This window comes from Argentina silus (genome assembly GCF_951799395.1).
Source record: "Argentina silus genome assembly, chromosome: 17".
Classification (NCBI taxonomy): domain Eukaryota; kingdom Metazoa; phylum Chordata; class Actinopteri; order Argentiniformes; family Argentinidae; genus Argentina; species Argentina silus.
The window spans coordinates 7,542,174-7,559,385 of record NC_139671.1 but is presented as its reverse complement, the minus strand read 5'-3'; the positions used below and the strand labels follow the sequence as shown (position 1 = coordinate 7,559,385).

The window sequence follows — 17,212 nt, the reverse complement described above, 5'->3', positions numbered from 1 at the left end:
TCATGATTGTATCCATTACTTTCTTTTCTTATTATTACTATGGCCATTAGAGGGCACAATCGGCCAGATATTTTCCAGATCTCTCGGTTTTGAGAGTAGGCCAAGAGAGATCCTGTTTTGCCATGCTTGACAGAAAACATTGTAAAATGATTACTGTATATTTGGTATATTGAGGATGCTAGATTTGTGGAGCTGAGGCAGTCAACTGGGCAGCCTTGCCCATTGAAAAGCGATAAAGAATAGTTTCTGTTTTTGTCAAGAGTAGAGCTGTTGCATATTTGGGCATGCTGCTATACTGTCATTAAAGTTCTAAATCCAATCCTATCTTCTCAGCTTTTTGAATGATTATATAAGATGATTATATCATGCTAACGTCGTCACTGTGATATCCAACATCTCTGGGATAGGCAATGAAAAAGTCATTCTCTCACGAGGAGGGCTGTGGTAAAGGTACATATTATAGTTGGTGAAAATCAGTTGGACTTTGAGACTAACTCACTAACTCTTACCAAAGGTTACTGTGGAAATACAGTAACACCTTGATTCTAATCTATTATGTTTTCTTCCTCAATGATCAATAAAGGGATGTAGGCCTATACTATGTTTATCATAGGTAATAATATCCCTGCAGTGATACGGCTGCAGGCTGCAAACACATTTCAGGCCTATCAAACGGGATCCTGGCACAAACATCTGTAATACGGTATAAATGCACTTATGCGTTGTGCTAAGGCTTTCCATAGTCTCTCAACAACATTTGTTTTTCTCCAAGATGCAATGAAAGAAAGAAACCCATCACAGCTGATTTGTGCCGGTGCTTATGACCGAAATGGGAATAACCCATGGCATAAAGACAAGGTCATGTACCCCTCCCCACACAGACCAATGGGAAGAGAAACCTTGCAGTGCGCCGTAGCCGTCTCGTCGCTGCTACCTGGAGAGGATTGCAATCCCCATGCGCACACATAGGCGCGATCTTATTTACATTCTGCCTGTGCCATTTCGGAGCGTGCACTGCACGTGTAGGTTTATTATTCGCCGTTGTCCTATGTGCACTCATTTGTTTTTTTTTTCTGTGGCCAATTTGTGATGCTGCCGTGACCATTTCATCCTAATGGTGCTGATGTCTTGACCATTTCCCCACATCTATCGGAAAAAGCCTTTTGGAAACACCTGCATCAACGCGCAAAGGAGCCTTTTCATTTTTTGTCTTCCTTGGGAGCAGCAGGCACAGACATATGAATCAAGCACATTGGATACCCGTAGCCATGCAACGGCTGCTCACATCAACGATGCTGTGGGGGAGCAGATGCCTTGCAATGGAAGCATTTTAACCATGTAGGGTTCCCTCCGGCGATATTGTTTTGGATGATGTATGGAGGGCTTGCTGGCGAGTTTATGTTGCGCCGTGATTTGGAAATCGGTATTCCTAAAGTGATCCATGCCCCTGTATTTTTGCCATTGTCAACATGTCCCCAGCATCGGCTGCAACGGCCAGTGAAAGCAGCACCACAACCGTTCCCGAGGAGGATACGGAGAGCCCCCGCGAGGAGGTGAGAATCGCTATTCATAATGGAAAATCTGCGTTTACACTGAACGAGAGCCGAAGCGAATATTTAACGTATGGCAAAAGGATTCGTATTAATATAATATCTGAATCCCCATAATCTGACTCGTAATCTGATTTCAGAAATAGCTGCTCAATTACCCACTTAAAGCCTAAACGCATTATGCGCTGCATCTGACCCTCTGCATCAATCGGATGAACACAGTGGCATGGTAAATGACAACTGATTACTTTTGCCATATTTCAATATGTTGTGTAGGCTATGCTTTTGAGTGTGTGTATTTGTTTGTGTACGCGCGTGCGCGCGAACGTACGTGAATGTGCGCTTGTTTGTCTCCCTTCCAGCCAGTGTAACACATACTCATGAATGCTCCCTCTCTGGCGGTGGTATTAAAATGATTGACATCCCTGTCTGAGACAGTGTCACAAAGCATGGGAATATTGTAATGACACGGCAAAATACTTCTGTCATGGTCCAAGGCTGGGGATACCTTATTATTGTTATTGTTCATAAGAAGAGCAATTTTACCACATTCTGTTGCAATGAACTGACCAGCATACATTGTGTGATAGGATGCACCAGACTCGTATGGTATTCTAGTATCATTCTTTGTTTACACTGGGTTTCTAGGGGGAACAAGCCTTTGGGTACTAAAATATGAAACGTGTCCAGCTGGTGGCGAAAATATTTCGTGTGGACAGAATTTGGAGTTGCTTAGTTGTCTGAGGAAACAGTAATAGGATAGGATATCTGCGTGTGTCATCAACCGTTTTAATGTGACAGTATTCATGAACTTTGTTCTTAATAAAACGACATTACCTTTTATGGAGAAAAATGTAACCTACACAGACAAGGACCTTTGCAAATCAAGTTAGTCTTGAGTGAGCATGTACAGTAAAGCTTTCCTCTTGGCCCAATTAAAACATCTAACCACCATCATCATGGAAGTTGGGCACACAATATATTTTTCATTAGTATTAGCTGTTCTATTACACAAGAGTTTTTTAATGTAATGCAAAGCCTGTTTTAGCAAGAGAACAGTGTCAGCAAGCTTGGAAGGAGCTCAATTAAAGGCACAAGAACACCATTAATTGTTGTAAAAAGCTGTAGCTTTTCTTTCCTTTTTTATTTTTTTATTTTTTTATGTGTATCAAACATCAACAGGTAAGGTAGTGTGAAAGCCCTGTGAATTTCACAGCATGAAGAACCCTAAAATAATCCTGTAGAAAGTGGGACCCTTCTCTCACTCCTTTCTCACACCCTCCCTGTGTGCTTCATCAACACCATATCAGAACCCTGGAGAAAGTCCTCCACACCTGACTTCAAGAGAATCTCATTATGACTGTCAGGTAGCCCCTGCAGGATTCGTCAGGGAGGCTTTTGTCTGGCACATGTTAATTATATACTGTAAATAATACAAATCTGTGTTGGCCCATTTTCATGATATCCATGAAAGTATAGCACTAAAACCATTCACACTGGATGTGTAAGAAAACTATTTCTAGTTTTTTTTTATGCAATTAATTTGCATTTCAGCTGCCTCAATTGGTTGATAAGTAATTGCTAGGCGCAACTGCTTTACTTTTTGAATATCAAGATTCCTACAGCAGCTTTTAATCATACAAACTTAGAATGTCAAAAGCAACTCATAATTAATTCATATTAATTTATTACATTTTCTTCCTATATATGACATTGTGCCCTATAGAACATGGAAATATTGTAGATAATAGAAAAATACATTAAAATAATGTTAAAACTATGCTACAAGTTATGAGGGCAAAAACCTTATCAGCCATAAGGCAACTTGATATTCATGATTTCAAGTCGCTGGATCTTCACACAGTGTCCTCCTTTTAAGTTCCACCAATTCTCTAAAGCCAGTTCCTATGTTAAGGCAATGTCTATGAGACCAAACTGTAGAATTTATTGATTTCTGCTTTGCATGGTATGTTTCAGACCAAAATAGATCATCAGAAGCATAAGACATGCCTCAGGCCTCTTCAGATGCTGCTCAGATATGCTTAGAAATTGAAAATCTCCTACTGCCATTTGTACAAGCATATTATGTTGTATAACACAATGTCAAACAAGCCTAGGGAGAATGCACACACACTGATCACATAATACACAATACTGTACAATACCTCCCCAATGATTGATTGCAAGCAAACATGCTTTAAGGGAAAAAACTAAACAAAAAAAAAACGTTGGTTTCGAATTATCATCTGTAAACAAAGACAAAATGAAATAATTCAAGCACAATAGGCACTGCATTCTAAACTATTTGTAACACAATATGGATCACTTCACAGCATCAGATGAGCACCCAAGGGCACCCCATGATCCTGTACAATCAATCAGCATCTCATGCCATGCTGCTCTTTAGTGCACATTTCAAAAAGAGGGAACAGAAGCTACATGTAACATAAGATGGAAAGTGTGTCATGTTCTATTGATTACAGCGGTAGAGTTTATTCACTGCCAGTGAGTAAATATTCAATGGCAGTGGCCGCAGTAGCAGAATGGGGACGTTCATTGTTAATCCCCTCTGCCCTGTGGGGCGGTGTGTCGGTAAGGGGCTTGGGGACCATGTGGCAAGGTGGGGATAATTATGGAGAAAAATAACATTTATTATTTATTCACTGCTGTCATGTTAAGTGTTCGGCATAGTAGCCACGCTCACAACATACAGTGTTATGTGCTTGCAACATGTCAGGTTAACCTGGTCCTAGATCTGTATGTGCTTTAGCCAACTCATAACTCGCATTGTCAAGCAATGTTTAACAGGATAATATCAGCTGAGATCTGTATTGTGAAAAGCTGGAATTTGGGCAAACCTATTTATAAATGCACAACAAGGTAGTTTATTCTACTATCTTATTATAGGCCTACAAGGTAACCCTTAAGAGAAACCCTGTAAAAGCATTCTTTGTTCTTGTTAGAATGCACCCTTTGCTTAGATGGTTACAGTGTCCTCCATGTATGTGGTGTTTTCTTATAAACAATTCACAGAGCAATAGTACTACAGTCCTGTATCGGTTATCACGTCCAATGGGTCTCCTGTACTACACAGGATTAGACCAATCAGTCTTTGCCCCTGTGATATGCAAATGTGTAAATGAATTGAGCTATAATCCATCTATGCTGGGGGGTTTTAATCCCTGCCAAGTGTGCGTGGCTGCACTCCCACAAGGCGTGACCAACTCATGATGCAGGCTGGCAGTGCCCTGGGGCGGAAAAGATGGCACCAGCTTTATGGTGCCTGGGTGAAATTACTGCATTTTCCTTCGGGCTGTTTGCTCTAAACGGTTCACAGTTTATTTATTTCTCTGTTTTGGTTCTTTCAAAAAGTGTCAGATTGGTTATCTATTTGAAATACAGAAATATTGTATTTACTGTAGCTTGGTGTTATTTTGTACCAGAAGGAAAATAACATGAATTTCACTTCTATTCTGGTATTAAAACTGGTTTATTAATACTGGCTTAGAAATTGATCATCTGAGAGGTAAGAGAAACGTTTGATTATAACAAACAAGGGCATGAGCAAGCAGCTCCCTGCTCATGCATAAAGTATATCAAAGCACTTAGAACGCTGTCTATTTCTCTAAATATTTCATGTGTAGCAAAGAGTGGTTGCTTTTGGCTCAAATTCCTTGATGTGTACAGCAAAGACCATAATCTTAAAGATATCCATGACTTCAGATCTTCACTGATTCAACAAAAGTTAGCATGAAGCAACAGTTAGCCACAAAATCACAATGTTCATTATCATTGTTCTCTCTCTCCCTCCCGTCTGTGCAGCAGCGGCCCGTGAAACAGTCCCTGAGTAAGTCCCTGTGCCGCGAGAGCCACTGGAAATGCCTGCTCCTGTCCCTGCTCATGTACGGCTGTGTGGGGGCCATGGCCTGGTGCCACGTGACCAAGGTGACGCGCCTCTCCTTCGACAGTGCCTACAAGGGGTCCATGATGTACCACGACAGCCCCTGCTCCAACGGCTACATCTACATCCCCCTGGCCTTCCTGGTCATGCTCTACGTGGTCTACCTGGTGGAGTGCTGGCACTGCTACTCTCGCAACGAGCTGCAGTACAAGGTGGACCTGGACAGTGTGGCTGAGCGCATCCAGCGCATGCAGCAGGCCACGCCCTGCATCTGGTGGAAGGCCATCAGCTACCACTACGTCAGGAGGACCCGGCAGGTGACGCGCTACCGTAACGGCGACGCCTACACCACCACCCAGGTCTACCACGAGCGCGTCAACACCCACGTGGCCGAGGCGGAGTTCGACTACGGAAACTGCGGGGTGAAGGACATCTCCAAGCACCTGTTGGGCCTGGAGGGCTTCCCCGTCACCAGGCTGAGGTTCACTAAGTGCTTTAGCTTCGCCAATGTGGAGTCAGAGAACTCCTACCTGACCCAGCGGGCCAGGTTCTTCACGGAGAACGAGGGCCTGGATGACTACATGGAGGCCCGCGAGGGGATGCACCTGAAGAATGTAGACTTTAAGGAGTACATGATTGCCTTCTCTGACCCCGACCACCTCCCCTGGTACGTGTCCAACTACGTGTTCTGGGTGGCGGCCGCCTTCACCATCTCCTGGCCTCTGCGGGTGCTGACGGAGTACCGCACGGCCTGCGCCCACTACCACGTGGAGAAGCTGTTTGGCTTCGACTACGTCCCCGCCACGCCCTCAGAGGAGCGGCCGTACTGCAGCCGTATCCCTCGGGTCAACACCATCGACAGCACAGAGCTGGAGTGGCACATCCGCTCCAACCAACAGCTGGTGCCCAGCTACTCGGAGGCCGTCCTCATGGACCTGGCTCAGCACTCGGGGGGCAACAACTTCTCGGTGTGCGGTGGGTACGGCAGCTACAGGCAGAACTGCGAGCGCTGCCACCGCACCATCAGCAGCTCCTCCATCTTCTCGCGCAGCGCCCTCAGCATCTGCAACGGGGGCAGCCCGCGGATTCCCTTCAGCGCCAGCCGCTTCTCCCTGAGCCGGCTGTACGGCTCGCGGCGCAGTTGCCTATGGAGGAGCAGCGGCAGCCTGAACGAGCAGTCCTGCCCCACCGAGAGCACGCGCTGCCTGTCAGGACAGCAGACCAGCAGCGAGGAGAACCCCCCGGCGTACCAGGACGCACTCTACTTCCCTGTGCTCATAGTGCACCGCAACGAGGGCTGCCTCAACCACGACCACCGCTCGCTGCACAGGAACGGCTCCTGCGTGGAGACCTCCCTATGACCCAGAGCTCCCACCAGTCCTGACCTTAACGAGGAATGTAATGTTGCTTTGTCCCTGGGGACGCTGACTGGATAAGGAACTCCCCCAACCCCCCCCCAAGGATGGGTAACATGGATCTATTTTTCCCATTGGACTGCAGAACTTGTCCAAATGACATGCCAGTGATGAAAGTTGAAGACATCTTCTAACCCTGTTCATTGAAGACATACTGGATTAAATGCACCTTTTGGATGCATGTCACTTTTTAAAGCTCCCTTGCAGCCAATCTTTAATTAGATATTCTCAAGTAACAGGTTAATCATAGTAATACACAAGGAAACTATCTGAAAGCATGTTTTAAAGAATACATTTGTGAGTATATTCATACAGTCTCGGAAAAAGCATTGACTTAATGTTCTGACTATGTTGTTTGAAATACAATCTGCGGCTTTGAAGGAACATGTGTTACTCACCAGCTTTGCATTCTGGACCAATCACAATGCTCTGTTCATATCAGTTTGAGTATGAGTAACCAAAGTGTCATGTTACTGTACTGCATTATCTATACATAGAAGAGATGAGTATGCAAGGTACACAAATAGACTGTCAGGGAGGAAAAAAACATATATAAAAAATGCATTTGGCTTGTGTCATAACCTGGTAGCCATTAGCATCAATGGGAACATCTGTTTTGGTGTTGGATTAAATTGGCTATGTTGTGTTAAAACGAGGATGTCTCGTGACTGAAAATCCCCTTCACAGCACACCAGCAGAGGCCTCCCAGAAAGATGACTCAGAAGTGGGCCAGGAGACTAAGAAACACCATTATTTATTCAAGCCTTAGTAAGAAATTGATAGATAGTGGGGGAAACCATGAAGCCACACAAATCATCCAGAGCATGACAAAGTGAAAATGATTTGACATTTTTGTCCTGTAAATGCATGACTGACCATTTTAAATAGTGTAGCTGAAATCAATCAAGTAAATAGATAGTCTATAATTATGCTTCCCTCTAGCTCATCATTATCAATGACTTGGGCACACACATTACATGTAAATTAATCAAACATTTGAATTAGAGACATTTTTTGGGGCAACGTGATGTGTATTTGTTCATCTTAAGCCAAAATCTTCAAAGAGCTCTTTTTCCGAAATGGATGTTCTTAACATGATGGTAATGTGAGCTACAGTGGCTGCAACACCAGTTTATTAAACAAAAGAATAAAATATCACAGGATGCAATAACATTACTTCCTGAATCTCTAAATATAGCAACATAGTCGGAGCAATGAATAATTTAGTACAGGAGGGCTAAAGGACACAGCAACTTCAAACTGAAACCGTGAAAGAAATCTTTCATCCCATCTTCCTTATTGTCAGAATAACTATGTCACTCTGAACTTTACATTATTCTGTGTTTTCGGATTAAATACAGTATCATAATGTCAGCTCAGCAGAACAACAGTTAGTAATAACCTCAGCATGCGTCATGTTTTCATTCACTTTTCAATGCAATCTCATATTGATCATACTGTATACTATACTTTTCTTCAAACTACCTCTTCTTTTCTTAATGATTTAAGTGCCTGTGGGTCCATTTCAATTACGTTTGGCTTAAAAAAAAAACACACACACACACACATCTGTACAACATAGCTTACCTACCCATTATCAAAGCCGTAGATGGATACAAGAAAGCCTGCAGGTCTCCATGGTAGCAATATATTGTATTAAACTGTGACTTGATTTAGAGATTTGAATGACTTCTGACAGGCCATGGGGACATCTGGGCACCAATGATTGGACTCAGAAACCTTTGAGATGTGCTTTGTCTGAAAAGGCTTGGTAACAACCCAGACCATGTGCTGTTGCAGAGACAGCCAGACACACATCAGAGAGACTGGAAATAGACTGAGGCCTGCGTTCAAACACTCATAATGTCAGGTCTAATAATAATAGGCCAGGATGTTTCAGAAGACATCATAATAAACTTTTTGCATTACAACTGATTTCATTTCCTATGAACTATCGGCTTAATGTCAGTCATACAAGGATAGAAGGGTCTTTCCCCATCTTCCACTGTTATGTGTTTCAAGCCCAGGCATAAACGGATATTCACATCGCCTTCTGGCAGAGACTCGATGTAAATACATATTTGTAAATGTTCAATAAACGTGTGCAGTTCACACCTAGATTCAATCACTTATAAACACTCATCTCGACAAAACAAATCCAGAAAAAGGGCCATCTATCCCTCCACTCATTTGTAAATAACTCTCTGAATCACTTTGGAACGTAGCAAGGTCAGAGGGCATTGTTGCTGTGATCAAACCAGCCCTAACCTGGGGACATCCAGCCAATATGGCACAGGATAGGAGCTGAGCTGCCAGCCAGTCTCCTCTGGCCCAGAGGCCCCTGTGCCACTAGAAATAACACTGATGAATTGAGTGAGTGAGCTGGTGGAGCTCAGTAATGCAAGGAAGGACTCATGCTAACAATTCACAAAGTTAATTTGATCTTTACACCGTTGGTAAATAGCCCCTTTCACTTCCATATCTGTCTCCCACTGACTTCCTCAGACCCATTCCACTACGTACATTAGAAATGACTAATGCGATCTGCTGGTCTCTATTGGTTTGGCCAGTGATGGATTTTACACTGGTGGATTGACTAGTCATCAACGATAAACCCTGCTCATTACATTCCACATAAGTGATAGAATGACCGTTTCAAGAGCAATAACAATAAAGTCTGCATTGACAATGTAATGGTATCGGGTGCAAGACGTGAAGAAATTAAGGGAACCCATTAAACCTCACATTTCACTCAACAACAAACCAAAAACTGTTCTTATTGGGGTTTTTTGCCTATACAATAAAGCATACCAACACAAATATACATAAAGTCATCCAGTAGCCAAGGCTGTCTTTTTTTTTTGTCTCACAGCTCATAGTACATCTATGCAAGCCCCATAACAAACTCAGGAGTGCAGTCAGGATATCAAACTTACATTTGGTCATATTCTTTCCCTTTACCTTCATCCCACATGCTGATTTGACAATGCTATCTGATTGTGTCCCAGATAGGAGGCATTAATGATATACTGGACTTCTGATGTTCTCTGCAGCTCGCTGAAGGCTTTGTGGATCACCAGAGACTAATTGTGTCCTTTACAAGTGAAGGGTTTTTAATCATGGCCTGCTGAGCAGAAATGTAATAATCACACTGATACTCCTCTGACAGATAATGGGGGGAAGGTTACATTACTGTAGCTAAAGGTCACAGACAAATGGGAGGCGCCGTTGACAGAATGGCCTCCTTTTCATGTGCAGCGTTGGAGGGGAGAGTTCTTTATATAGATCACTTCCTGTATGTCGGAAGTCTGAGGTTTTGGAACAGAGCATAATGAAGAAGTGAAGTGAAATGAAGAGTTTTAGATTTCAACAATGGTGAATAAAATAATCAACAAATCCGATGTAACAGTCCATTGCTTACCGATCAAGTCTCTCACTATTACAAAGCTCATGTTTGTTTGGACAAAACAGTTAAATGTAATGGCTTCACTGTGATATATAAATGTGTGCACATGATAAAGGCGTGTCTACCAGTGCTATGTTTACTCAACATGCAGCAACAGAATAGGACAATGCAAAGCAAACTGAGGTAATTCAAACTGTTGTGAACGTGACCGGAAGTGAAACCGTTTTTTCCACCACAAACGACTGTTAACATTAAACCCTATCATGTGTCACATCTAACCCTTTATCATATGTAAAAAGTAGGGTAGGTTGTAATATTGTATTTAATCTCACACCCAGAATGCTTTAGGGGGTCAACTTTTTATAATGTCGTGTACAGAATTTTGTGTCTTATGAGGTCTGGGGAGAAAAGCTTTTCTATTGTAAATAATACAGAAATGCAAGGTTATAGAAAGACTGTCATGTGTTTCTTGTGCTTAGTTGAATGTGTCACCAATGAATACATATAAAAATGTACTTGAGAACAGGGAAGTGTTTGGTTTGCAGATCTAAAGTGATCAATTTCAATTCAAAATATATTGTATATACAGTACAATACCTGTACATATTCATGACAATGCAGCCAATAACATGCTGTATGATCTGTAGGACACTCCCTTCCAAATGGCAGAGCACTGTTTTTTCCCTTTCATTTTAAAAACCATTTCTTTATTAAACAGGAAGAGCTAACATGTTTTTGTCAGGAGGTAATATCTGCGGATGTGAGTGAATACATTTTTTTACGTGGGGAAGTAGACTGGTTATCTATGTCATCAATATTTAAAAATGTGTGCGTACTGCAGACTTAAGTTTTAGTCCAACCTGGACATATTATTAAAACATTGCTCTGCCTGCATTTTTCATACTCTCTCAATGTGATACAATAGATTGCTGATCCTTGCAGCAATCAGAAAACATGTAATACACTGTAAAACATGTTTTATTACTGCCTAAGGAAGGTAGTTCACAAGTTGGGCGTGTGACTACTAAATATTCAATATTTAAAAAGGCAAGTCTGTATGTACATTGACACTATCACAATGTTGCCTTGATGTTGCGTATACAGTTACAATGACTGAAAACCAAATCTGTGTATCAAAGTTGAAAAAGGCTTACTCAATAAAAACATTTGTGAAATCAATGAGATCATTTGGTGATAAAATGGAATGATTGAAAATCCCCCTTTTTTTTTTTTTTACATAAAAAATATGACACAATATTAAACCCATATGTTGTAGAGTGTAAAGCTAATGCTGCTTATCAGTATATCCTTCTTTACCAAAATGCAGATCTCCACATCGGGGGCTTTTAGTCTACAGTGAGTGAATACATAAAGCAGAACCATTGCTCAGGGGTAGGTCATTTACAGATCATTTCCCCTCAATAACTGGAGTTATCTAAGAATAACTCCAAAGTCCATGTTCATCCCTGACCTTTGTACAGTGTCAATTTATCACATCCTAATTATCCATGTTGCAATCTCCCATAGGACAGACAGCGTAGTGGAGAGGCTGTTGGTGAATCCAGTGCTCACATGACATGGCTATAGGAGGGGTTTGATAGAACCAGACAGACACAAGCAAAAATGAAATGTAGAGATTGGTTTGTATTTGATAGATGCTCTTTACTTAGTGTTGTTCTCTTGGGTGCGTTTCCTGCGTGCCCTGTTCTGGTTGTTTCGTATCACCTGGCTGATGCAGTAATCGCTCTCCTGATTCACCTCAGTCAGGCGAATATCACACTCCACAACACTGGTGTTGTGAGACATGCCCTCCTCCAGCACTTTACCCCCATCCTAAACACAGGCAACACATAAAAACAAAAACACATTCATGCTTCATGGTTCATGCTTACCTGGTAAAGCACAGGCAGACGGATAGGATGTGATAGGCACTCAGTCTTGCTAACCTTGTAAACCATGGCTGCATTTACTGTGCAAGCCAATACTCATGTCATACAATGTCTCTCAAATGGTCTATTGCAGTGGTTCCCAAACTTTTAACAGTTATGTACCCCCTGTCGGTTATTTTGTAGCCTAATTGATATTCTATGAACATTATCCCTTACATATTAGACATTGTGATAATATTATTCTGTTGGATAGGGTGCATGCATTTATTTTTGGTACTGAGACTGCAGTCGGCTATTCAACAGGACTGTTTAGGGAAGGTAAATCACAGATTTATTTCGCCTACCCCCTAGATCGATCCACGTACCCCCGGGGGTATGCGTACCCCACTTTGACAATAGTGGGTCTATTGTAATGTGTGGACAGTGTTTTACTCAAGCCAATACTCGTGTCATACAATGTCTCTCAAATGGTCTGTTGTAATGTGCGGACAGTGTTTTATTGTTACGTCTGAGGCGAGCGTTTCTATTTCAGTGTTGAGTGTGCCAAGGTCAGACATACAGATGTTACTGTGCGTGACGTTTTTGCTATGTGGGTGATTTTCGATCCTCCGCAGTGAATTCCTCTCACAGAGCTAAAAGTGACACTGAATCTAAAAGGAGAAGGCGCATGAGGGGGGGGGGGGGGAGTCATCCCTGAGGAAAAGAAACCGCACTCAACTTTTCATTATTGCGTATTTCAACCACGCAACTATGAATAATTGAAAATGCAAACAGCTTGGATTTTAAGCTAGCTCCACATTTGTGTTGACTTTCTTTCTCCTGTTTCCCCCCCTCTTCAAACACAGTGCCATCTGAGAAGTGACTTAAGTAGATTTATGGATGTTTACAATATGCTTACCATATGGAACTCTTCACAGTTATTGTAAAGCAAATAGAATAGAAACTGTTTACTGCACTGAATCGAGCCAAATTGTCTGCAATGATTCTGTCATTCCCCAATATCTATCACCATTATAAGAGGCAGTAGACAGACATAACTGACTGTACAGAATGTGTCTAAAAGTGTGCTGCAGCACTCACCACCCCGAGCCTGTTGCAGGATAGGTTGATGCTCTTCAGGGTGTTGTTCTGGACAAAGACTTGAGACAGGACTGTGGCTGTCGGCTCAGTCATCTCGTTGCTCCCGAGGTGCAGGCTGGTCAGGGTGTGGTTCTTCAGCAGGGCCTGGGCGATGGCCTGGCCCCCCTCATCCCCCAGGCGGTTCAGCCGCATGTTAAGGGACAGCAGGCTGGAGTTCTTGGACAGGGCGTAGGCGATGGCCTCAGTCCCTGGGCCCCGGATGTTGTTGTCATAGATGGTCAGGGTTTCCAACTTGCTCCTGTTGAGCAGCTTGCCGATGGCCCTGGCGCCCCGGTCCCCTATCAGGTTGTGGGAGAGGTTGAGCTCTCTCAGGGAGGGGTGATCCAGGAGGTTGTTCACCAGCATCCGACACTTCTCATCATCCACTTTGCTTTGATGGATTCTCAGCACCTTCGTGAAAAGCAGAGTTTATGGGTTCAAACACGGTGCATATTCAACAGAGTCTCGGCAGGCCGACTTATGTAGCAAAGACGAATAGGACACAACCAGGCTTAACATAATGTTTTCCATTGTTTCAAATGCCCAATGTGGTATTTCATGCCCATGAAGTAATGAATCGCTGTGGCACAGCAGTTGTGTCAAACAAGGACATGGTGTTTAGGTTTCAGCCTCACACCAGCCCCCACGCACGCAAGCCCCAACGAGCGACTGTCATTTGTGGATATGCACATTCCAAACAGTCAGGACAGGCGAGCGAAAATAACCAAACGACAGACGAACGCATGCTTTGGGCAGGACTGCCAAAGCTTCGCTTGACGCTTGACGCCGATAATGGGGATGGCAGAATTGATTACAATATAGACCGCAATTATTTTTGCAACTTGCTCACACACGCTACGTGGGTGACGAGGGGCTGGTGTCAGGCATTGTTTTACTGCCTTTGATGTAAGCAGAGCATATCTGGAGGCACGATGCCTACAATACTGCTGTTTCAACTCGTTTGAAACAGAATCTTTGTAACAGATGCTTTCAAAGGAAGTGCATGGCACTCAGAAAAACAACACAAAAACATGCACCAGACAACCTGACTCCATCCTGTACAGGAAAGCAGACTTATGAGTGGCACCATGCCAATACACACAGAGGAAGGATCGATAATACTGACCTTCAAGGTCTTACAGGACTTCAAGGCCTTGGCCAGAGACTCGCAGTCCCGGAAGGTGAACTCAAACAGATTCCACTCAAAGTTCATGCCACAGCCCTTGACCCTGTACATCACATGCAGCTCTTCCAGGTGGCTCAGCTTGTTAAGCAGGATGCCGAAGTCAAAGTGGTCCATGGAGGGTCCGTCAAAGCCCATGTCACTGGCCGAGTCTGAGCTGTCATCCTCCTCTATCTTCTGGGGCTCCTTGATAGGGGGCAGCAGCTGGGAGATGTCCAGCCTCTTCACATAGTTCCTGCAGAGAGGAACCATGTCTAGGACCACCTTTTGGTCTGTCACATCCGGGATGAAGAGCTCAATGATGTTCTCCAGGTGTCTCTCGAAGAACATGCGTTTCCAGCTGTGGCCGTATTCGGAGACGTCACACAGGCCCCAGTGTTGTTTGCAGCACCGCTTCCAATAGCCGTCATCACTGATCAGGTTGGCTGTCACATGCAGGGGCAGAGACGGGGACAGTCTTTCCAGCACGTAGTCTTTGTGGCTGGGCAGGAGTCCTTCAAGGATGGGCTTCTCTGTGGTTAAAAGTGAGGGAGGAAGATTATACATGTTGTGGTTAAGGATAGCAAGAAACCAATATTATCCATAAACTGAATAACTGACATCATAAATAATAAATGGATAATAAAAAATTTACCCTCAAAGCATTTCACAATGTGCTGTAGGCAGAGGTTTGATAAAAGGGGCACCACAGCCAGGGACCACTCTGGATCCTCTGCAATGATCCTGCGCATTTTCCTGGGGTCCGCTGCCATGTTGAGTTTTTCCACATGAGGATACATACCAGGGGGCTTGGCCATTGTTCCATTCATGTCTGTGAAATTCAATCCTACCTAAAGGTGTTTTGAATTGTCAGTTCAGAAACATACCATTTTTCAAATAACTGCATATCTGCATACAAGGACCAAATAAAGTTAATCAAATGAAGCACGTCTGTCTCCCACTGGTAAACATTACAATAATGTCATGTCATGGAGGACTGTGAGGACTGACTGTAACCTCAACAAGATCAAAGGCATTTCCATACAGTCTCATAGCCTCTGACATAAATAGCTAGTTAGCTAGCTAGCTAGGCTAGCTGACATTAGAACCACAATACAATAATAATTATATCTACTAAGCTGGCTTGTGTATCTGACTGATTACCAGTGTGTCAATAAGATAAAATAACACATGCTCTACGACTATTTCTATTGTTGTTGGCTATTTCTATTCATTTGAAACTGAGCAGTGTGGGACACATTACCTTTAAGCTCGTTGGCTAGCTTTTCGACCATCTCCACGGTCTCCTTGGTAACAAGCACGCTCGGGAAAGAGAAACGCCCATCAATCACCCCAGGGGACAGGGCATGCAGAGAGAGATTTGCACAATATAATTTGACTGCCTGGACGTATTTGCAAGGAAAAAACATGGTCAAGCTTGACATTTCTCCCTTTTAAAGTTAAACAAGTAAACAAAAAGACATACCTACTTATAGCCAACCAGTGAGACAAAGTTGCTTTAGTGGAGAGTGGGGTAAGTCTTGTCACCGGTTAAGCCTATTGTGAATGGATCAAGTTGAATGTGACCTCGATATCTGATGAACTGTCAATCACGCATTTTTATTATCTTTATTACAAACAATTTGGTGCAGATACTAAAAAGCCCCAGTAGCAAGACAATTTGTGCACAGAAACCTTTTTCCTGATTTATGCTCAAATAGAGCTTGGCTGGCAGCTCAAGGGCATCCCTGCAGGGAAACCTCCAGAGTGATGTTACTCCACATCTCACAACAAAAGGATATAAACATGTAATTACAGTCACTGCCATCTTTGCTCCTGTTTTTTTTTTACACAACATTACTCGGAATTATCACCCTACATGCTTTCTTGTTTGGGAAAGCAATGAAAAAGGACAAACGGTGTTGGAGAGGGCCAGCGGAAGAGCTACCACGAACAATCACAAACTTAACAGGGATCTACTATCCAATGTCCTTCTTTTTAATACATTATTCAAGTCATGTGAATAATATACTGTATCTTATTCAGTGGCTGCCTCATGGAATGCAGAGGGGGAAATAATAATCTGGCAATTGTTTTAATTAAGGCCATGTTGTCCCTTGGATCAGAGTTTAACTGCCACATCACACTACAGTATGTGCGTACTGTAGTATAATGTATGGTGAACATAGAACTGTATTTGCAGTGTAGTTGTGCCATAATCCTGCTGTGAGGACCATTTGGGCTCTACAAATCTAGCAGATGGAATGAGGCCTTTGCATAAGATGCATTTGGAGAGGATCCATCCGAAAGACTCAAACAATGGAACTGATTCTCTAAATCCTTGTAGGAATGACTTTGTGTGCATTGCAATAAAGGGAGGTTTTGCCTTTTAATAAATGAGTGAAATGAAGGAAATTAAATGAGTGAAAGTAAAGAACCACACAGCAAAACACACCTTACCTTTATTAAGTAGTACAAAAATCCTAAATAGATGGTTATCATAAATTTCAAGCAATGAATCTACTGTATGCTCTCATGGTGTCAAGTGTTGGACAGACAGTAACCTAAATGGGGAAACTATTATTATGTCATTTTCGATAACACCATGCATCGCTCAGACAGTAACTTCTGCAGAATAAATAATGCATCTTAATCTAGATGGAAAAAACAGCTCGATCAGTGTTAGCCTCACAAAACCCTAAAATTATGCCATCCTCAGCCTAACAATGACCACTAAGACCTGCAGTTGACAGGAGCCAGTGTCTGTGTC

General features: G+C 42.9%; 2 protein-coding genes across 2 annotated transcripts; one reads left to right on the top strand and one right to left on the bottom strand.

Annotated features, from left to right (window-relative positions):
- Positions 1-1,469: 1,469 nt before the first annotated feature.
- tmem151ba (transmembrane protein 151Ba) lies at positions 1,470-6,812 on the top strand (the record flags this gene model as incomplete). The annotated part of the gene is made up of 2 exons (XM_083688454.1): positions 1,470-1,553; positions 5,373-6,812. 2 exons carry the CDS (start codon positions 1,470-1,472, stop codon positions 6,810-6,812), a joined length of 1,524 nt encoding a protein of 507 aa, XP_083544580.1.
- Positions 6,813-11,934: 5,122 nt separating this feature from the next.
- On the bottom strand, positions 11,935-15,239 carry drc5 (dynein regulatory complex subunit 5; the record flags this gene model as incomplete). Its single annotated transcript, XM_083688811.1, has 4 exons — positions 15,098-15,239; positions 14,407-14,975; positions 13,242-13,691; positions 11,935-12,105 (listed from the first exon to the last, which is right to left on the bottom strand). Exons 1-4 carry the CDS (start codon positions 15,213-15,215, stop codon positions 11,935-11,937), a joined length of 1,308 nt encoding a protein of 435 aa, XP_083544937.1. The 5' UTR covers positions 15,216-15,239.
- Positions 15,240-17,212: the final 1,973 nt, after the last annotated feature.